This window comes from Acanthopagrus latus, chromosome 1 (assembly GCF_904848185.1).
Source record: "Acanthopagrus latus isolate v.2019 chromosome 1, fAcaLat1.1, whole genome shotgun sequence".
Taxonomy (NCBI): domain Eukaryota; kingdom Metazoa; phylum Chordata; class Actinopteri; order Spariformes; family Sparidae; genus Acanthopagrus; species Acanthopagrus latus.
This window is the reverse complement of record NC_051039.1, coordinates 9,409,745-9,432,940: the sequence shown is the minus strand read 5'-3', so window position 1 is coordinate 9,432,940 and position 23,196 is coordinate 9,409,745. Positions and strand designations below refer to the sequence as shown.

General features: G+C 41.0%; 1 protein-coding gene across 3 annotated transcripts in view; it reads right to left on the bottom strand.

The window, feature by feature from the left end:
• Window positions 1–23,196, bottom strand: part of lrba (LPS responsive beige-like anchor protein) — a 189,787-nt gene that overhangs the window by 83,328 nt on the left and 83,263 nt on the right. For all 3 annotated transcript variants that reach the window (XM_037098981.1, XM_037098998.1, XM_037098989.1), the window contains exon 36: window positions 15,321–15,487. In XM_037098981.1, coding sequence (XP_036954876.1) covers window positions 15,321–15,487 — 167 coding nt within the window. The remainder of the gene's footprint in view (window positions 1–15,320; window positions 15,488–23,196) is intronic.

Sequence of the window (23,196 nt, the reverse complement as noted above, 5' to 3'; positions counted from 1 at the left end):
CCTTTACCAGAACCGGTCAGTAAATCATCTTGCTCCCTGGGAAAAGAAAGTGTTAACTTTTAATGAGGAGCCACTGCCACATAGCATTGTGCATGTACACAGTGTACCTGTCTATGATGAAATATCACTTCTATTTCTGAAAGTGATTTTAATTAAAATATAATCTAAAATATTCATTACCCATAGCTTCGAGGCTCAACAAAGTGTAAGGAAATCATTTTTCTCATTCCATAAGCAATTTTTTTTCCTTTCCGGTTTGAAGAGTTTTTCATCTGAGGAACTTTTCCGTACACAACAAAGCTGTTCATGTGTTAATTACGCAGCACTGAGATCCACTTTTTTTTAAGAAGTAAAAAGAAAAACAGCTCATGTGTTAATGATTAACAACTCAGGTGGGGAGGGAAAAACAACACGCAGTTTGGTCTGCAGTGAGACTGAATCCTGACTGTCTGACTCGAGTCGATGTTCTCGTGAGAAAAAACACTTTTAGGAAATTAGAAAATCTTAGTCAAGGCTTGTGCTGGAGTTAGTTTTGTTGGCTTTTGTTCACCACTACACGATCCTAAAAACCCATTGCAACAATTTACCACGGCTCATGAAATACTGTAAACGTCTTTAATTCTGCTGTGCTGCGTGAAAAAGTGAAAATTAGGCCAGAAGGATCGACACTCAAATTGAGAAATGTGCTACCTTAAACTGCATGGGTGCACAATGGTTTTATATTTCACAGTCTTTGGATTATTAGAATAGGTTTTTAAAAAAAAACGATCGCATGAAAGATACACCAAGGTTAAAACCATACAAACTATTTCGAAAATAATAAAAACAAAACCATGACCAGGTTAGTCTTAAGTGGCTGCACTGTATCCCGTGAATGTGTAGGAAGACACAGTTTATGGTTTCAGTGGCATAAGCTATGACGAGAGAACCCCAGCGTACTTTATGGGATCTACTCTTGAATGCTGCTCTGGCCGGGGGCTCCTCACAAATCTTCAGTCCAACACCAATGATCACACAGGGGCCTCTAAAAGGGAAAGGAGCTTTACGCAAGAAAATAAATACAATTTCCAAGCGGGTCCTTTAAAACCCTGTACGTCCTGGGTAATGAAAACCATTGATTATTTGATTTATTTGGACCGAAAAAAAAAAAAATCTGTCTCAAAAGGCTGACGAGTTGAGAATGGCTGCGGCTCATATCTTGAGTCTGGATGTAAAAGACTCTGCTGAGGGCATTTAATTCAGTGCACAGCAGACAGCCATAGAGAACGACTACAATATGAGAAGCTGTGAAATTTAGAATGTGGCATGAATGGGAACGTAGATTTTGTATATTCAGAGGAGTGAATCAGGAGAGAGAGAGATAGTGTGTGCATGCGCTAAGAATGCAAGTTGGAAAAGACACATGGGACGCAGGTCTGTGCAGGACCAGATTTCTCGCTGGTGACAAAGACCCTGCTCTGTGTTTGCCTGTGATAGTCTCCGAACGCAAATGGCCACTTCATCATCCTGCCTGCAATGGTATTCATCTATGAAAATAATTATCAAGGTTGTGCATGGCGCACTGCTTCAAATCAGGACGCACTCGTCTCTCATCTCATGGCTGAGGGGGGCGGGGGGGGGCTGCTGTCCGACTCACACAATACACATTAATCCATCAGGAGGGGAGCCATTGGCTGGAGTAATTAGTCACGGCATGGGGGGACCACCTCTGCCAGTCATATCCATCCAGGACGCCATGAACAGGCGACAATGGAAGTCCTAATGATGGGGTGCTAGAAGAGGTGGACGCACGATGAAAGATACCTCGTCATCAATCCCCAATGAGAGGGCCGCCGTAACAAGAATGGAGATGTACGGCGCTATGCAACCCCCCCCCACCATACCACACACCGAGTGTGTTTCCACAAAGATGATAAATTATTCAGAGCTCATCCATCCTCCTAGGGCATCCTTGGCAGAATTTACTGAAGCGCCATTCTTCAAAATAACAACAATTAAAATAACAAAGGGCCGGCGTTGTGCTGTGGCTCACGCCAACCACTTGTGTAATTAGTAATTAGTTCGGTCATAAAAGGTGTCTGGAAGGCCCGCTCGTTAAGCCTGAAGTGACTGTTGTCTGATGATGAAAGTGGGGGAGAGATAATCTGACAGAGGGGAGTGTGTGCTCTTTTAAATCCAAGCAGAACCTGAATATATATCACCGCTAGCCTCACTCTGAGTTTGTGTGTATTAAGGAGAATTTGTCTAATGTAGACCACATTGGCTACTGATGAAACAGAGTCCGGAAGAGTTTTATTTGAGGTAGTAAAGAGTAATTACCTTTTTTTCTGTCTTTTTTTTTTTTTTTAAACATCTTTTGGATTCTCCCCAGGACTCTGGAGTTGTAAATTTAAGGAAGTTTACCAACACAGAAGGATGAATGGAGGAGCTCGAGTTTCTCCTTTTTTATGTGGCCCTGATGCTCTTTCGCCCAAATCAGTTAACAAAACAGTCATGCCTTCAACTTTATAAACTCTACACAAACCACCAGCACACTGAAAGCAGATATTTTACTGGTGGGCTCCTTTAAAGATCTCAATTGTGCTACTAAATTGTCCATTTACATCAAAACAGAGCAGGCGTCCAAGTAGATCTGGCATGCTTAGGTGACATGCAAAATAAATGGTTTAATTGTGAGGAGTGCTCAGTATGAGAGCGGGTTCGGGATTAATGAAATGCTTATTCAGAAAGAACAGCGTTCAGAAAAGTGGAGGGCCGAGAGAACAACATTAACTATGTCCTCTACAATAAACTATTCACTGACACGCGGGTGTGTTTTGTTTTTGTTTTTTTTTTGCCAAATAACAAACGAGAAGCACATTTATTTGCAACAGAGTGCAAATGACAGCGTGAAATAAGGAGAGTTTAAATTTGTTTGTGTCATACGTACCATAATGACATTTCAACAGTAGGTGTCATATCGTATTGACGTTACATGTATATGAGCTGACTGCCATGTCAGGAGGAGAGGAAGGTGGTGGCATTACAGCTAGCCAGAGGCCGCTCTCTGTCGTTTCAACATTTGTAAGCGTGAAACCACTTGATAGTTTGAGACAATTCCAGCCATGTTTGTGGTGGCAAAACCTGGTATTTAAAAGCCAAAAAAATGATGTTCTCCAAACCACAATCTAGTGGATATTTCCTAACAGGTCTTGTCCATAACCACAGCACCGTCACAACATAAAACTTAAAAAAATAAACTATAGAAACATAAACTCGCACCATAAAGAAAAGTAAAGGTTTCAACATATCTATGGTTTGCAGAGTTGCGCCGTATACATTAATTTTGGTAAGTGGGCTGCTTAAGCCAATGTGAAGTATATAGCCAAAATGCTATGGTAACAGTTTCAACCAAAAACAAACAAAAGAAAAGGGTAAAATATTTCTCCTGATCTTGTTAATCTTATACACGAGTCTCGATGTAATTTTCTTTACTTTACTGTATTGAATATTACAGTTTTCTGCTGTACCAACCCAATTTCCCTAGAGGGGCATTAAGGTTTAATCATATCCTCGACATAATACTAATCTAACATTAAGAAACTAAAATTAAACAAAAATGAACAATTTGATGATGATAACCACTGTGTATCAACATCAAATGACCAGTTTGAAACATGTTAATTGATTCTCTCTGCAGGTCTTGAAGGTTTGATAGCGCTGCTATTTATATGGCACAACTGTTCATTTGCTGACAAGGACAAATCGCCATCCATCAGGATTCAATCACACAGGAGCATCCAGAGACGGATACAGCACAGTTGTTTCTGTTTTTTTCACAGTTTTCAGTCTTAAAAGTTATTTCATTTTTGAAACTGACATTAGAAACAGTTTTTTTAGAACAGGAAAGCTTCCAGTTTTCATCATTATTATTTATAGTTACTTTAAATGTATTCAGCGTGCTGGGAAAGGTGGAATTTACCTTGAGTGGCGATGGAGGTAAAGAAAATATTACTGTTTTTGCATGGTGGTGCTCTCCAAAGCATTTGATAATATGTAAATAACATGACCTTTATCATACGAAGCAGGACAAGCAGAGTGAATATGCTTTCATATATCACTACAAGCGCCTGCACTTTGGCACAAACAGTCATTCATAACCTTTCTGCTAAATTAATTTGGGTACAGTCAATGAGACCTGGATATGCAGAAGAGATTTCTCTCCTTGCTTATTTTATATCAATGCCAGTTCCCATTGGCGGCCCTCAAATTGCTCAAACATTGCTGCTATCCCGAAGATCATTTTGCTTTGATTTGCATAAACCATGTGTTTAGAAGAAACGGGAGAGCAGGAATAGATTGAGGATTTGTCATGTTGAGGACTGGTGGCTTGAGCGCAGGCTCTTTGTCAAACGGTGGCAGCCATGGCTACGACGGTATCTCCAGACTCAAATTAAAATGAAACAGGACCAAATACCTTCCCACAGAAATTGTTTGGCATGATTAAGTCTTGCCAGAGTGATTTTCTACATGTGCATTAATGCTTATCCTTCCCATTCCAATGAGGTTCATGGGAGACCATCTACATGTGTGTATGTTAATTCACCTCAGCTAATGTTGTTTACAAGATTTACCAGAGGTAATGTCAGGGTCACAGACCTGCAAACATCTCCATCTTATCCCCTCAAATGACAGTCCATATGTAATTGTGCACATCCTTATTATTAATCACAGGATAGAGTCATTTAATTTGTCTACTTTTAATAATTATTTAAATGTCGTGCAATAAGGGATCGAAACAGGACACTGCATTGAAGCATAAAGAGGAGCATATTCTTACTTATAGATTTAAAAAAAAACATGGGGGGAAAAATGAATTCACTTACACTGAAACAAAGTCCATGTACATTTACATGCTTTGCTTTTAAGTCCCTTTTCACTGAATTTGCTGTTACCACACAAGAGTGCACACGCTCTAGTTACCAAGACAATATGAGGACCTACCACTCCTCCCAATTAACTCCAATTTATCCAAGAGCTTTCAAAAAGAGATCTGCGGGGGGGGGGGGGGGGGGAGTTATATTGCATCTCTACAACATCACTGGCTTGTGAGGATGAAAGTACTCCCATGGGTAGGAGAAGCAAAAGGCTTCAGACTCCCCACAATGCAGTGCAGCCAGATGAAATAATGCAAATCGAGCCCTAATTACCAGCAGCTTAGTGTGCAGCCTCCAATTAGCAGCAATTACACTCAGTGTAAATTCACCAACAAAAAAAGCCAGACTAATTATATTAGATTTCATGGGAGGTAAAAAGAAGAATGTTTGTGTTTAGTAAGGTAGTAAATATTGACCAAATATAGGAAAGCTATTTAAAAAAAATCAAATGGAACATATTGCCTCTATTTGACTTTATTGTTTAATGTTAACATAGCTTCATGGTTTATTCAAATTATCTAAAGCATCAATTACATAATAAATAGTATATACAGATTTCCTCTGCTACATCGCTGAAGTGGTACCATCTGTATTTTTGATGAAGGGTCACATTTTTCCTGTGATTTTGACAACATGCATTTAAGGCCATTTATCACCACTACTGCGAGGTAATGAGGGCATCCACTGGACCGGAGTTGCATAATTCTGCCATTACTGGCCCATTGTAATAATCTCCTGACCTCTAGCTTTCAGAGCTGATCTTGAATAGTATGACAAATCTGAGCGCACGTACCCGCGTTTTCCAACACACCCCAAAAGAAAAACACAGTGGAGAAGAGGCTCAAGGTCAGCCGAGATTGGAGGTCTGTGGAAATTTTATTTCTTATTTTTTAATCACCTCAAATGTGAAAACCAGTAAGCGGCAGGTTTGTCACAATATTTTGTTAGGTGATATTAGGTCTCAGAAATAATTGCAATAAACCATATTGTCATTTTATGCCACTGATAAAATTCTATGAACTTTTCATTCTTAATATTAGTATGTTAGAATTAGAATGTGGAAACATGAAAAATAATAAAAATAATAAAACATGAATAACATAAAACCATACACCAAAAACAATAAATAAAAAAAAAGTTGTTAAATGTATAGACACTGTGCTCAAGTTTTACAGTGTCGGGGAAAACCCTGCAACCCTGCAACTGCAACTACTGGCATTGTGTTGGTGACATTAATATTCAAACAAACCTGCATGTAAACAGTCACGGTCAGAAAGGTATGTACGGTGTACGGCGCGGTACAACATAATTATAGTGAGAGACATAGTAAGGGGTCTTATATGAAACCTCACAGAAACACTATTTTTGAAACATACAATTGTAAACTTAACAAAAAAAAGCAAAACGTCCTAAATGTGATGATAATTTTGAAAATATGCAATATTGGCAAAAATTCTGCTCATCTGGCTTGTTAAGCTACACAACAAACCGATCGGCACTGTGCCCCTCTCCCTTAAACTCCGAACAATGGTCTGTTGTGTTTCCTGCTTCAGCGTTGATGCAGGACTACAACGCTCGGCAATCTCATCTAGAGAGGCTGTCTGCAATTCATGAGCACCTCCTCCTCTCTCTCCATCATACGGCTGTGCCCATTATACAACACTTACAGCACAGTGTACGTGCCTGTGTGTGTGTGTGTGTGTGTGTGTGTGTGTGTGTCAAGTGCAGCAATTCCACTGCAAGGTGATTGAGACGATCATATAAACAGAAGTCTGACTAACTATAATGGCCATGTAGTTATCTCTTCATTCAGGGAAAAACCAGAAAGCATTATGCCCGATAAAAGTCGCCGTCTTGAATTTTAAATACAACATTTTCTTTTTCCAATGATTTATTATGTTACTCATATTATACCTCACCTCGTCTGAACATCTGAACTTCAGTCACTGCGCTACTGAGCCAGTTACAGCTGTAACCACTTCTTTTATACTTTTGCTCTATAAATTAGGCTTTCTATAGAGGTAAGCCACTACACAGTATAATAAATTGTGTGTTTTTGGTTCTCCTCCTCATTCTGTTTTCCATTATTTAAATCTTTTCTGTACCGAGTGTTTTAATTTGAGTGAGCTCTTAATCACAAATCAAAAAGAGCTGTAACGATCAGTCAATTAATTGATCAGTCAATTAGCCAATTGAAAGAAAATTAATCAACAACTACTTTTTTAATCAATAAATCATGTCAGTCATTTTTCTGAATATAAATGTCAAACATTTGATGGTTCCAGCATCTTAAATGTAAGGACTTGCTGCTCTTCTCTGTCTTTTCTGAAGGTAAATGAGCAGTCTTTGTGTTTTAAACTGTTGGTTGGACAAAAGAAGAAATTTGAAGACGTCCCGCTGGGCTCTGGGAAATTATGACAAGCATCTGTCACAATATTTTTTAGGGGCGTTTTTACAGACTAAACAATTATCATGAAAATAATCAGTAGATTAATAGGAAATGAAGACTGTTAGTTGCAGCTCTTGTCACAGAGCTTACATATTGAATTCCCCTGCTCTATCCTCTTGGGGTGGTACTGAACCTGAACTCTGTGAGGGGGGTGTAAAGTAAATCTACAGCAGCTATACAAGCTGAAGATCTATGAGTAAAGGATGATCTTCAGTCTTCCGCTCTCTAAAGCGAGGACCTTGGTATTTTATGTGGCTTTTTTCCGGGTTTGGTTGCACAACGTAGTGCTGGCTTCTGAAGATAAAGGCGATTTTTTGGCAAATGGCGAAAGTAGCAAAATAAATGACCTGCTGGTACCATGGTGTAATTACAGTGGCTGGAAGCATACCAATCTATCACGAGGAAGAGTGGGGGGGGCTGACACGCTGCAAAGGGGTTAGTCAAAGGAGATAGCCTTTGACTAACTACTGGCCCCGGACAATCGATACTGTGCAGATATTGCATCCTGGCAGAGAGGAGAAGAAAAGCCCTAAAAACTTCCCAAATGGTTTTTCATTCAGATATTGATCAGCACCCTTTTATCATGACCTTGCTCCACCAAGGCCATATACTTTCTTAAGGGTATATGAAACTCATAAATCTGAGAGTTGCTACAGAGTCACACTGGGCTGTGAGCAGCGAGGCAGCGAGGTAGGATGGTGTAATTGGTCTTTCTGGGATGGTGGCCTTCTTTCATACTTCATAACAAGGATCCCATTACATTTCCAAGCTGCCGGGAAGAGGACGGACAAAACTGGTGGCGTAAAAACCCAAAGAGGATCTCAAGGATGTAAATGGCTTATGGTTAATTGGTTAAACTGAAAAGCTCTTGTAGATTTCCTCCTTCGGTTTTAGTGACACGTTATAGTAACCTATCATTGTGAACTCCAGAGGGTGTTTCTGCGGTTGCTATGATTACATGGAAGGTTTTAAAAGCAGCACAAGTGATTTGAAGAAATAATAAATTATCTGGTTAAAATAAATGTCTACAAATTAGATCACAAATTGGTGTGTGGCTGATCTTTACGACATTTATTGTAAAAGACAACAAAAACAGATTTATCGGAATTTAGTGGCATCTAGTGGTTAGGTTGGAGATTGCAACCAACTGAACACCCCTCCCATTTTATCCTCACATACAGAGGCCAAAAAAATTAAAGGCCAGCTCGAGAGCCAGTGTTTGGTTTGTCTATTCTTACTTTCAGGTGATTATACACTAATGAAAATATATATTTCTGAATATTATATTTAATTCCTCACCCTAAATCCTGCACACTGGGCTTTTAAAAAATGAATTGTGATGACAACCATCGACTTTAAATCAATTCACATGAATATATTTGCAACATGACATAGCATTAAAACTAAATCTATAAGTTATAAACCATTTCTGCACTAATGATTAAAAGTACCAGTTTTAAGTTAACCACATGCCTTTTCCTTGTCATCCTAAACGCCCCACTGAGTGTAATCTTTTGAGTCTCGGACTACACTGCAACACTTAAGCATGCTAACATATGGACATCATCAGCTGTTAATATGTTCCGCCATGACACTTTGTTACTATTCCTTACAGCCCCAGCCACTGTACTGTATATACAGTCGGGGTAAATGTTATCATTAAGGCCATATTCTAATTCATATCCATGAGCCAGACTGCACGGTAGGGCCTTCGTGGCACGTTATTTTATGTAACTGATGGAACGCGAGCCTGTCAGACTTTAACAGTCACCCCAAGAGATTTAAGGAACATCCTTTTTGTCCCCGTCGCAACTTCTCTGTCCCAGACACATGTCACTGTGCATGATTAATGAGGTGGAGGGTTTCACTTTAAAACCGTTTATGGACTTTGGCGTTGGCGATACAAAGAGTCTCGTTTACACAGATGAACGTAACCGAAGGCAGGCTCGCATTGCTTCGTGCACTATGTTTATGCTATATGTTTATGACTGTATCAAGGCAGATAGATGACTACAACCCGAGCCCCAGCTAATTGGTTTTGAAGTAGTCGGGGAATCTGGACTAAAGGAAACAACTGTCTCCGCCTCGGATGAGACGGGAGCTGCGGACCGCTCCAGCTGCCACTGCGCGGTACATCGGGTCATGTTTGTGTTTAGACGGCAAGAATTTATAAGCAAACCAAAAGCCATTATCATTTAAAAATGACCTGTTAAGTACTGTACATGAACTTTTTTTTTTTCCAATGTACAGAAGAGCTAATGTCAGAGATTACCCACTGCAGATGCACGTTAATAAACATCCTGAAACAAAGGGATTAGCTACAATGACTAGAATGCAAATAATAATCAATAATGCAGAGTGCAGAAATGAATCCAATTGGATGATCTGGTGTATAAATCAGAGAGATCCAGCAACATTGTTTATTCTATTCCCAAATGCAACAAAGGCTATCTGATGGTCAGATAAATCAGCAGCTGCAGAGTTTTCCAGCAAACAAGACACGCTCTCAACCTTTTACATGCAGATTTGTGCAATCACTCATCACTATGGTTTAGTATATACTGCAGCAAGAGGAAAGGATGTGGAAAAGAAAAAATGTCCCTGTCTTGTCTTTGCCTCCATCTCAACTTTTGATGCTTCAGTAACAAATATCCCTCTCCATCCTCTGTTCCATCCATCTCCCTCTCTCTCCCTCTGTCTTCCTGCCCCCTCTCGAGTCGTGCATTTCCGAGAGCCAGTGTACTCTAAACAGTTATGTTCTTGTTTCCTATGGTTATAATCTCCGCTGACGTGCCGGAGTCCCATTTCCTTTTTCAGCTCTGCGTGCACAGTACCAGCGCAGCCGTAATGTACGGCGTGTTCATAAAACATGCACGCAAAGGCAGCGCGGACACTGTGCAGGCCTCGGCTTTAACACATGCATTACATTCAGTATTATGTATCATAATTGTGATTTAAGTCTGGAACGAAAGCATACTAGTAGAGATTAATCTGGCCGTGGCTGCTTCTCGTGCAGCCATTTATCTAAAAAAGTGCATGTGAACACGGATGCCGTCTCTGTAGCGAGCACAACCACATGGTATGTTCGGAGCATAATTAATGGATTACTTGGGAGGGTGACACAGTTGCAATCCAGAGGAGGAGGCTCAATGAGTGGGACACAACTAACAAGACAGCCAGCTACAGGACAATGGGCAGTACAGCTGTAATCGTATGGTTGATGAATTGAAAATTAAAATGAAAATTAAAGGCTTTGAAATCCAGTTTGCTTGATCAGTTTAATAATATGAGTACTCGATTAAAAGAAATTGCCACAGTTTAAGTTTTGTCTATTGCCAGAATCCTGTCTTCGTGTTTTTGCTGGCACTATTCTCAGTCGTTGATAGTTTGTGAAGCTAAATTGAAATAAAAAGATGTCACGCGTCAGGACGTCAATCAGAATTCAGGAATGTCTAATTATGATTAAAACTGAGACGTCGTTTATGATGATTTCTCCTTTAAATAAAATGTGATCAAACCGCATCAACGCATTTAAAATAAGCTGATTATCGAGGGTTTTGAATCTCAGACTTAAGACAAATAATATTTGATTGTAACATGTTTAGTTAGAAATACTCAGTGTTAAAACCTAATACTTAAGATGTGTAAGTTTTGGGGGGCTTAAACAACAAATTTGAAAATCAACTCATCATTTAAGTCATTAGACAGGAGATCTTCTGGTTACGCCCATGTCTAAATAGGCATAAACTGAATGCTGTGGGGCTGTTTGGATCTCACAAGTAACTTAAAGGTGTTACATTGGGCACTGTGAAAGTGTGATGAGCAACAACAATTATATGACATTTATAAATAAACAAGAACACATAGTAAAAACTATTTCTAGTTGCAGCCCTCATGAGCCAGGGAGATTAGTAGTTTTTCTGCACTTACTCTGTAATTAGATGAAATGCTGTATGTTTAATGGGGATATCATGTAAAGGAAATATGATTTCCTTGAATAAAATAAAATTTAAAAAAAAACAAACAATAAAACTGATAAGTGGTATGACAAAACCCCCCATAGTATTTGTGTAGACACCATTTCACACTGTCTTCTGTATCATTAGTGAATAAGAGAGTAAAACCTTTTCTTACAGAGGATGTTCTGCTCTGGCTTCTTTCCCTCAATAGTGCGCTGGAGAAATGACATAACACAAGATAAAATAGTAATGCTAATATCAATAGTTTGTCCATTACAGGTCAGCTAACTGTCCAGCAGAACAGTTACAAAGCTGTTCGTTTTCGATCTCACAAGGCCGATCAATACGGGGGCATACTGTTTCAATTTTGCCGGCATTGATTTTCTCTATAACACTCCAACCCTAAAGCATTCGTCTTTCTGAAGGAAGGATGATTTGATTTACTGAAGAAAAATTGGAGTGCACATCACAAAGATTTTTTGCCGGGCGGGAGTGTGACATGCCAAAAGATGGATGTCCCTTGGCTGGGAAGCCTCTAGCCTAAGGGCGTCCATTAGAGCAGTGGTGCTGCAGAAAATGAGCTGCTTATACGAGGGAGGAGGAGCAGAGGGAGAGGAGCTGGTGCTCGAGGTGTGTGTGTTTTTTGTGTGATTTGGGGGCGACTAGACCAGGACTAAAAAAAAAAAAATAAAAAACATGCTGATGCAGCTTTAACAAGGACAGAAGAAGACAAAGCAGATGAACAGCTAATGCTCGGAAGCACACCCAAACCTCTGCATCTTCCGTAATGTTTCCATTTTCCTCCAACAGACTGGCTACATCACGAGTCAACAACTACTCTGGATGAAAAAGAAAAAAAGAAGTGTGCACACCACTTCTATATTCACACTTCAACCTTTTCTCAGCCGCCACCACCTTCCTTTTTTACTTCCCCCGCTTCCTGCATCCAGAGTGAATTTCCATGGTACATTAGTCAGCCCATTAGAATGCAATAAAGAGAAGGTATGAGAAGAGGAAAAAAAAAAAAAAAAAGAGGACAGCAGTGTATATGTCCCCAGAGACTGTGAGCTGGCGTTCTCAGTCATCTGCCCTCATCTCCCCTCTCTGTCCGTCGACTTTGTCTAGGTGTCATATACATGAAAGATGATTCCTGACCCAAATAAACACAGCGGAGGTCTGGATGCTCAGTGGACCCGGGATCACAGAAAAGAAATAAAAAAATGGAGCGATGTGGAGAGGAAAAAAAATGACATCTGCCAGTTGTTTCATTTGTGGCTATCTCGCTGGCTGTTCATTTACTTCTCTCCTCCTTTAAAAAGACAGCAGGTTGGCATGTTGTACACCTGAGTCTCAAGACGCTGGGACAGACACGTATGGATGAACAGGTAGTCGACCTATCTGTCTGGCTGTGAATCTGTCTTTGTCTTGACACTAGATGACAGACAAGGGCACAAAAACGATAGATACCTGCCTCTGTCTGGTGGAGGGAATCCTCCCTGGACGCTCGGCGATACAACTGAAGCCGGTAGCGAAACGAGAAAGAGTAAAAAGGACAAGGAGTGAGAAAGAAACCAGAAAAGAAATTGTATGTTGCGCCGAAGAGAGAGAGAGAGAACCGCAGATGGAGCAAAGACGAAGCAGGGGAATGGGAAAAGGGAAAATCACCTAACACCTCTTTCCTCCAGAGGCCAGGGCCGCTGTAAGCTGGATATTAAGACACAAATTGCATTCAGGCGGGTCACACTATGTCAGAAGATATTAGATGCCTGCCGTGAGGAAACAACAATTCCCATCAGCTTGTGAGAAAATAATATTTTCATTTTCAGAGTCTTTATTGAATGGAAACTTTGGGGAATACGTTTTTATGGCATGTGAGCAGGCAGGCTCGGATTTTACACCCGAGTAACAAAAGGTCGTAATCATAGCAGCGTATTGTCTTTGTGTTCCTGGATTTCATTTTCACAGCTGGAGAAAGGTTGCCGGTTTCATTGTGTGCATCCGTCCTTCCCCTCCCGTCTGTATTTACAGGCAGCACCACTGCTGCCTGTGAATAATTAGGAAAAGAACATCTCTTGTATTAGGACGCCTGCAGGTACTCAGGTGTGCTCGTGACCATTTTTTTCCCCCTTAACTTGGTTCTTTTCTGGGGTTTGCAGCACCAGATGTTTCTCCTACGCCTGCATACCGCGGGATCCAGTGCGAAGCTGCACCACCTGACCTTCACAGTAATTGACCAAAAATATTGATGTAATGGCACAGGACTGATTGTGATTTATTAAAAGAGCGCTGCACTCCAAGGCCCGGTGCCAATGGCTCCCTGCGCCCATCGGCAGCCATTAGGAAAACCATCAATAGCGCGACGGCATAAAGGGCCGGTAATGGGGGACTTTTCTGGCCAGGGCTCGTAGAACACAATCTCCATAGTAAATAGCTCAGCCTTGTGTGAGTACACATGGAGACTAACAGAAAAAAAATAAGAAAGGGATGCAGATGGGATCAAGGGAAGAAAAATATGACAAATAATACACCGCATCCTGATATAAGAGAAAAGGAAAACAAAGGCAGCCAGAGATAGACTCCTGATCCAACAGCAAACTAACCCTCGCCAGACGAGTCTCTGGAGACTTGGTTCAGCCTAACAAGCGTGAGCCAGCGGCCGTCTCTCCAGCTCACCATTACACACTACCTGCACAAACAGCCATCATTAGGGAATAGCTGCGCTGGATTCTGCTGCCTATTTGGCGAAACAAACACAGAGGATTGGGTTCCCTCTGTTCTTAATGGGAGCGGAGCTGTTTAAATGGCTTTCATCTCTCTCTCGAGTCAATGCATCATTCAACCCACAGCTGACATTTTCACCTTTGCAAATCTAATTTAATCAAAGTCATGAGTATTGGGGGATGAGAAAAGATTATGATGAGATTAAAACGATTACAGTGGTTTGAATAATTTCAGGCGGAGAAAATTACATGCGATGAACGCGGTTCATAAAGAAAGAAGAAAAAAAAGAGACAGGTGCGTCCTCTTGATTAAAGTCTTTTCTATACAATATTTCACCTACCGTCTAAAATATCCTGGTGAGAACAAAACACAACCGTGCATTTACAAAACAATTCAGTAATAAAAAAAGTGCTATGTAGTAAGGAGTGATTAAACATGGGCATAATGTGAAATGCATTATTTGTATACGTGTGAAAGCCATGTCATCCTCAAGACATGATTTTCCCCCACATTTTTCGTGATAAAGTCTGATAATGTTGTCGCCATCGATACTTTGGTAACACTTTCTGTAAAGCCCATGCTCACAAGGCATTATGGCACATAATGAACATACACATAATGCACTGTAATGTGTCTATAATGCTTTATTGTCATAGCTATAAGCACTTATGAATATTCATAATCCTTTCCAACAATAACCACGACTCATTGTTATGCTAACATCTTTCATGCATTAAAATATAGTCAATTCTATGGTGGTAAAAAAATAATAATTACACATTTTGTGTGCTGTTGTTGCGTTGACTTTATTTAAAGCAAAATATGGCAACATGTACTGACTTAAAACCAGCTTGTGACCAGCAGTTATGGTGGATTGATAACTGACCTTTAAAGTACAGCGCTATAGGCACATTATAACACATTATGTAAGTATGTTTGTAATATGTTAAAATGCATTACAGACAATTCATAGAAAGTGATACCATTAGCTTTCTGATATCAAATCTTAAAATTGTATTATTTTTCCAATTCCAAAAAACACTAAATTAATTATCTAAAAAGCACAATCCTATGTTGTGGGCCTAGGCCTCTTTTCTTTTAGCCATGGTATCAAAAGAAGTAACAAGTATAGCATCTAACATTAAAATTCTGGTTTCATGACAACCATAAAGCCTAACGACCATCTTACCTTAAAGTATGACAACTCAATAATGTAAGAATGTCCCAAATTAGAATGGTTAAAAGGTTCTGTTTTGAGTGTTGGTTTGGTTTTACCTTGCAGCAGAGCTTCCCCAGGCTCCGTGTTTGTCAGTCAGGATGTTGACGATCTTCTGGATGAGCTGTGTTGCTGTCACATGGTCGCGGTACTTGGCGGCTCGGATCAGGTGGTCACACATTTTCTCCTCGTCTCGTTTCTCCGCTGCGTACTGAGCGCAGTTAGACTGCAGAGGAAAGAGGGACAAACACATGACACATTTTGCAAGTGTATACATCGCAAGCACATGCACAAATGTTTCAAGGGAATGGATTTTACAGTACATACATAAATCATAAAATCAGTTAGCATCTTGAAACCAACGTGTACAAAAACAGATCTATAGGAAGGAACAATAGAGTCTCGAGCACAATAGTGTTTTCACGTACAGAAACTCTGAGTGGAACCAAATGAAAAGGGTCATTTCTGTCCTCATGTCATGTTGATTAATAACAGTGGACACGTATTTACTAATGCCCTCCGGCACACCAAATCACACGATACCCACAATGCACAGGGAGGACATTTTTCTCTGTCAGAATTTGTTATCAGAATGGGCCTTTGAACTCTGCGGCGATGCTAAAAGTAAAAACACCTTCTGAAAATAATACAGATAATTTGAGATAGAGTGCTGATTCCCAATCTCTGCTTCAGATTCAATATCAATTGCAAACTCACAGCTTACTTTGAAAACAAATGTTTCAAAGTTATATTCTTACTGAAGGTGAGCAGGAGGAGAGGAAGAGGGAAAAAAACATGTGCTATGTATAGCACTGAGAGCTATACAGATCATCAGGCTTGCAGTCGTGTATTTGTATTTGCTCCTGTAGCTGAAGTAAATGGCTGCGGTATTAAGAACAAAACCTCATTCAATTATTAACGCTGCTTCAGATGTGTATTACCCTCCTTATCAAATTAACCTTAAACTCACCCATTGGTACAACAGTAACACAGTAAGTATTAACTGAACAAATGCAACCTGCTTTTCCAAAGTTACCAGTAAAGCGCTTTATAATGGGTCCTCCTCTTCAATTTGAACGACAACATTTCATATCTGACAGAAAATCTATAGGTATAAATCACATTAGAGGGGCTTTTCTGCAGCCTGCCGGGCCTTAATTATCAATGTGTGTCTCTTTGTGTGACATTAAAGTGGGCCTTGACCTTCCAGCGGGATGACCCGGGAACGAGCAAAGTAAAGGGAGTACGGAGAAGGAATTTCTGAGTAAGTGTTTGAAATGTTCGACCAGAGAATGCTTTGCTTTGCTTTGCTTTGCTGTGTGTGTGAGTGTGAGTGTGAGTTGCATGTCCATTAATCTTGATCAGTGGCACTGAAGGCTAGCCGGAAAAAACCCGGACCAAAGGTAGGGGACTGAGACGATGGTGTTCAAAATGCTCCAATTGCAGCTATGCTCAGTATCATGTTATTGCGTAAGACACGGTTTGTTATATTTCATAACGGCTAACAATACGCCAGTCTGGGACAAAAACATTTTATACATGTAGTAAAAGTAGAAATGATCCATTTGCTTATGTGGATTTCCGTCCTTTAAACAGATGTAAGTAGCACACCTATAAAAAGTCCATTTCCATCTGCCCCTGTCTGAGACGCGTAAAGTCTGCAGTACTAATCAACAGCGCTGGGTTCAAACTCATAACCATAAACAAACACTTCATCACCTGTGTGTTGAGCCTGCCCAAACACCCAAACCCTCCATGCTGTAATAGGCTTTCCTCATATCCCAAGCCAAAGTCGACGGCAGGAGAAAAGGCCAAATTCACAGTCTCACCCCTAAAACAACAACCAAAAAAGCTGAACACATAAGTAGTGCCATTAAAATCCAAAGTTGGATTTGCTTGTAAGTGGAAAAGACAAGTCACTGTTAATTCTGGGGGTCATTCCGTTGATGTGAAGTCAGAGAATATGCAGGGCTATTATGAAGGACTTATTATGTTATGTTATTATGAAGGTTAAAGCGAATAACTAAATCTCCCAGCTGGCATCGGCCTATGTTCTCTGCCATCAACAGACAGGATAAAAGGCAGAACCTAAATAGGAGCCTTTGGACTATTTTCAAACAAACTGCTCTCTCTTTCCTTTCAAGGAATGCTGAAGAAACATAAGAAGTAAATTAAAACGTATCTGTTCCCATTTGCAATTAGAAACATGCCTCTTCTGGACTGACTGAAGAAGTCCGTGTGCATATTTTGACAAGAAAACAGCCCTAAAAAAGACACGCGAGCACTTTCATTCACAAAGTTAAACGAGGGCAGCTGAAGAGAAGGGGCTGTGCTCTGTTAGCTTCCTACCCAGACAGTCACCAGGGCACAACTCGCTGGCAGTGAGACCGTTATGACTTGCGACACTGTAATCATGGGCAGCACCTTCCATTACATGGCCTGGCTGACAGGGTCGAGCCGGCGCGAGTGCCTGCTCTGCCCGAGGAGACAGCTTGGTGAAGACGAAATGATAATGGCTGGCATTAATCGAGTCAATTACACTGAGTCGTGTCTCCCATAATTCATCAACGGTTCAAATAAATAACTATGGATGTGTGTTGAAGTTTTGGGAGGAAACGGGTTGCTAAGGGAATGACTAGGGAGTGGAAAGAACCATAATCATCTCTAAAATCACATAATGGAGGAAAACGGAGACGTTCAGAGACAAAGCTTTTGGAACGCATGCATTCTAATAACATTACTGAATCTCTTTCAGACAAGAGCATAACACGCAAATGAGCTATCTGTTAAATCTCTAAAACTCGTTAGCACCATCGCCGGCTCAAGTTTTTGCTGTGCTGATTCTACAAATAATAAGCACGGGAAACGAGGGGAAGAGTTTCACAATGCCGGTGGTGTTGTAACAGTGTCAGCCTTATCTAAATGCTGTGGTTGTTGTCAGACGATGCCTCGGCTCCCCCTCCTCCTCTCCCTCGCTGGGTTGAGAGGGTTAACCAGTGTAATAGGCTGGAGAATGGAGGCTCATTACAAGATATCAGCCCTATGTTTATCAATTAGAGTGACAGAGAGAGGTCTAGCGGCGGTGCCGCGCCACAGCGAGCCTTCAACGAGCCAACTGACAAAACCAGGGTCTCGAGGTTCTGTCGGAGAACAGGGGGAAGAAACAAAAGCAGCAGAGATGTTATTAAAGTGTTTGATTTGCAATGTCTTGACACTGGTGGCACATCAGGGCTGCACACTCTCCAAGGCTGGGCTATCGCTCTGCGAGAATCTCCAATTTCTCACATCCGTCGACAAGCGCTCCCAGAGGGTTTCATTTACAAACGGGCAGAGAAACTGTCCAGAGGAAGGCGAGACATCAGGCTCGTCCTTGTCTGGTATCAAAGAATGCAAATACACTACAAATAAATTCCTCCTGGAGCACAATGGAGGTCTAGGGAGACAAGAGGATGAAATGAGAAAAAGGAGGATGGGGGTCGCTAAACAAAAGTAGATGCTGAACCAGTCCACCAATTGGTTTCAAAGAGATTCTCGTGCACTTGATCTCTTGCCCTCGAGTTTTCAAATTGCAACATAAAATGTCACCAGGGGAATTCAGACAATGGGCTAGGGAAGAAACGAGTGAAGGGAAGAGGAGGGGGAGAAAAATGAGGGCTTAAAAGTACAATGGCGAACAAAAGTCACCAAATGACAATGCCTGACAGCCACTTCAATTCTGAAATGATGCCCCTGTCATGCCGTGCTCCCAAGTATTGATTTTTTTTTTCCCCTCCTCTCTTGGAGCACAGACGGAAAAAAAAATAATCTAATCCAGTTGAAACAGATCCCTGCTGCTGGCACCGGCCCATTGCTAGCGGCCATCAAGGTTAACGCAGGCGCAACACTTATCAAAGTATCTCTCTCCTCCTCCTCCTCCTCCTTCTCCCTCCTCCCTCCTGCTCCTCCCCTCACACAGTCTGTGGCTGATCTTTAATGGACTGGTCACCCTGCTCAGCTGGCAGCCTCTTCATCTCTCCTACCCAGAAACCTCTTTTCTCTGCAAAACCGCATCCTCCTCCCGCCACATCACACTCCAGCTCAGCTTCAAGGTCATGCCACAAGAAAAATCATACGTGTTAAACTGTCGTCTGGAGGTGAAAAATAGTCAAATGAAGGAAGGACGCGACCAGATGAAAAATACACGTCCCCTGGATTGACCGTTGCCTGAAATCATGAATACAGGGTAGTGACACCATGCTCAGGTTGTGGGAAATGCCACATAACACAACACACTTAAGTCTGCTCAGCGTGAGCTAAAAAATGTGTTTATTCTGAATTATGGGCTTAACTTTAGCTGCTCATGGGAAAAAAAGAAATAAAATAACAAAAGGCAATATTTTCCTGCTCTATAAAGAGACTGTATCAAAGCAAACTGTCGGGTAAAGTCATTTTTCGAGGTTAGCTGGTCAGACATAATGATGGCAGCTGCAGAGGAGGTGCCTAGGGACTTCATTACACAGAGAAGGGAGTGGGACTGAGACTGCTGTTCCAACCATCTTCTGCACCAATTCTACGCTTCTTCCTCCTGGTGTCATCAGTGAAACAGTCTAAGACAGTCAAAAAATTAATAAATAAGTATCTACCAAAAAGGTATGTGGACTACGGAAAGAGCCAAACTACTCATACACCATCGCCAGTCTTTGAACTTAACGGGCACCTTCATCATCCAAGATCTCAGGTGACACAGGAACATCAGCTCCCTCAAAGCCCAGTACAGGATGTGACTCCTGTGGTAGCTGAACAACTTCAACCTGCCAAAGACTGTGATGGTGCACTCTGCCATCATTCAGTCCAACCTCACCTCCTCTACCACCATCTGGCACACTGCTGCCACTGCCAAGGACAAGGGATCAGCTGCAATCTGCCATCCCTCCAGGACCTGAAGGCAAACGGGTAAGACTCTGGCTGACCCCTCCCACCCATGAGCACCAACTTTTGGAGACATCTCCCTCTGGCAGAAGGCTCCAGTCCATTGAGACTAAAATCAACCCACACTAACATCTCTAGGACTCCATCTTGCTCATAGCAAAAATGTGTATTAAATTATTACAGTGAATGCACATGCTCTGGTCAAAATTGTCCGCATTCCTGCAAAACTGTCGAACTCTCCTTAATTTAAATAGTGGCCAAATTGTACATATTGTTTTTTGCTTTTTTTATTTTCCGTGCCAGTGTGCATTTGTTGTTTGCTCGCTTTGACAATGGTATTAAACTTATTTCTACTAATGCATGGATCTTGATGAATAAAATCTAGCTTAATTGTCTGGCTGGTATCTATGAGTGAGTATTTGATTCAGATCAAAATACAAAATAGGTCTAGTGGATTTTTTTTAAATACATATGTATGTTGGATTAGGCTTGATTGAATTAAAGAGAACTGTTTGGCCTTGGCAGAGGTATGCTCTCTACTGAGTGCCATTCTAGTCTCAAATGTTATTCATATCATTTTATCCATTTATGCTTCTCAACTTGCACCGCTTGCTTTCATCTTGATTTATATTTTTTCATACCGTGTTTTTTGTTAAGCACCAAAAGACAGAGGCAAATCCCTTACATGTGAAAACCTACTTAGCAATAAACATAATTCTGATTCAGTCTCGAGGAGTTCTTTCCTCACACTAGATGATATTTCTTACTCTAGTTTGCCTTTTTAAAAAAGGACTGACATCCTGGTGGTTTGTGCAACAATGCTATAACAAATATAGACATGTTCCTTGTTTTTTTTCTTCTCTCATTCTCTTGACAGCAGTTTTGCACATAATGAGGTGTCCGGGCATCCAGCCCTGCTGACATACTACATTACAGTTGCGACAACTACATGACAGCAAGCTACAGTTGGTGGCAGCTATCACTCCGAGTGCTGTGATGTGGTGTAAATAGCCTTTGGGAGTTGTGGTTCTCTGGCTCTTCGTGTGTGTGTGTAACCTTTGTGCAGCAAATTGCTTCTGTTTTAACAATAAAAGTAATTCTCTTTAAGAGTTTTTTGTGGAGTAATTCAACTGATCTGCCTGCTGTTTATATTTCAATCAGGATGTTTTGTAATATCTTAAATTGGGTAATCTCTGGACATAACTTAAAGTATTACAGTACAATCAAGCCAAAGCTCTCCCTGTGATACTGAGCTCCGTGATGCACAAGTTTCCAGAGACTGGTGCTATGATAATAGAACATAATGAGCATCAGCTCAATGTTAATGTCATTAACGTGAGGAGAAGGACCGGATCGTTTTACAAGCTCAGCAGAGGGGAGACAATGACGCCAAGCGCTAATTAGCTGCTATCGTCTGGCTTTCACGGGATCTCTCAGACAGTCAATTCAATTACTCCATATAACAGGAGGGGATGAATCAAGGGGGTATGTATAAAAAAAAAAGAAAAAGATTGAGCAGAAGGAATGAGTAAGAAAGAATGGGAATGACTTGGGTCTTGCTCACTCTTCCCTATCTGGACCTTCTTATCTGCCCTTGTGCCCCTGAGCCCACCACATTTCATCCCTAATGAACAACCCCATAAAAAGAGGGAGTTCGATTTCTCTCTCCTCCTTTCTATCTCTCGGGCTCCATCTCCTTCCGTCTCCCCTGGAAGATATCAGAGTCTATCACTTGCTGTGCCGGGCAGCAGCATCCGATCTGCAGATCTCCTTCACATTAAGGATCCTCTTAGATAGAGAACCCTAAAAGGTAATTGGATTTCTCCCTAGTTATCTTCATCTGTTTCACCCTAAGCCCACTGTAATAACTTACTCTCAGGGCCAAAGATAACTCAATTCTGTCCCGCAGAGAGCTAGTGAGAGTGTGAGGGAAAAGAAGAGAGAGACGGCGAGACAGCGAAAGCATATGTTACGTCTCTGAGGCAAAGGGGTATCTAAATTCTCCATCACTGCCTTCACAAGGATATGAAGTCTGACAAGGAGCAAACATAAATTTGCTTTTATGTGCTGAATTATTCCCCTTTCTGGGAATTTGCTGCTGAAGATTAACTACAACAGCAGCTACCTAATGCAGAATAGCGTTGTGAGGGAGGATGCAGCTGATGCTGCGTGATTTAGCAAACCTCCTCTCTTCCAGTCGAACACAATGACATCCTAAATGAGTCATTTTAGACGCCTATTTTCAGCTTTATTTCTCTCAAAACAATAACCCAACCCAGACTGTCACCACAACACAATACAGAGGAACAACACTTAAAAAAAAAAAAAAAAAACTAGGACATAGCTGAAAATTATTTCAAAACCCTGCACCCCCAGCCTCAGGGGGGATGTTTCATTGGCCTGTTATTTTTATTGTGGTAGTGCAAAATGAAACCGTTGGCTCCAGCAGGCTCAAGCAGAGCTTGTATGGAGGCAAAAATCAATACAGCAATATCAGAGCAAGACTTATCAGGGGTTCACTCCTTCTCAGAGGTCACTGAGGAGCAACTGCATTTAAGTGGGGAATTCAATTGGGAAACATAGTTTGGGACGAGCTGTGGTGGGTATCTGATTAAGGGAGATTGCAAAAGGCAGAGCAAGTTTCAAATAGAGAGCTATAACTTTCCATTAGTTGTATTTGTGCAGCCAATTGAGTGACAGTCCATGAAACTAATAATGCTGCTTCATTTGGAAATGTTACAAACTGAACCTATTTCACTGCATACAGTATTGTATTAATATAGGCCCACAATGACATATAAGACAAATGACTCTGCAGAGAGCAGGGTTGATAAGAAGAGCTCAGAAAACAGATGATGTCTCCCTCTCAGCTGTCATTTGCACTATTTTACAAAAAAAATCCATCCATCATTCCCTGAGAAATTAACACAAATGTTGCAGACATTCTTCCTCACTTTTTTTTTTTTTTTTTAACATTGCATGATGGGGCATTTGCATCAGTAGTTTTTTTTGTGAAATTCTGCTGAC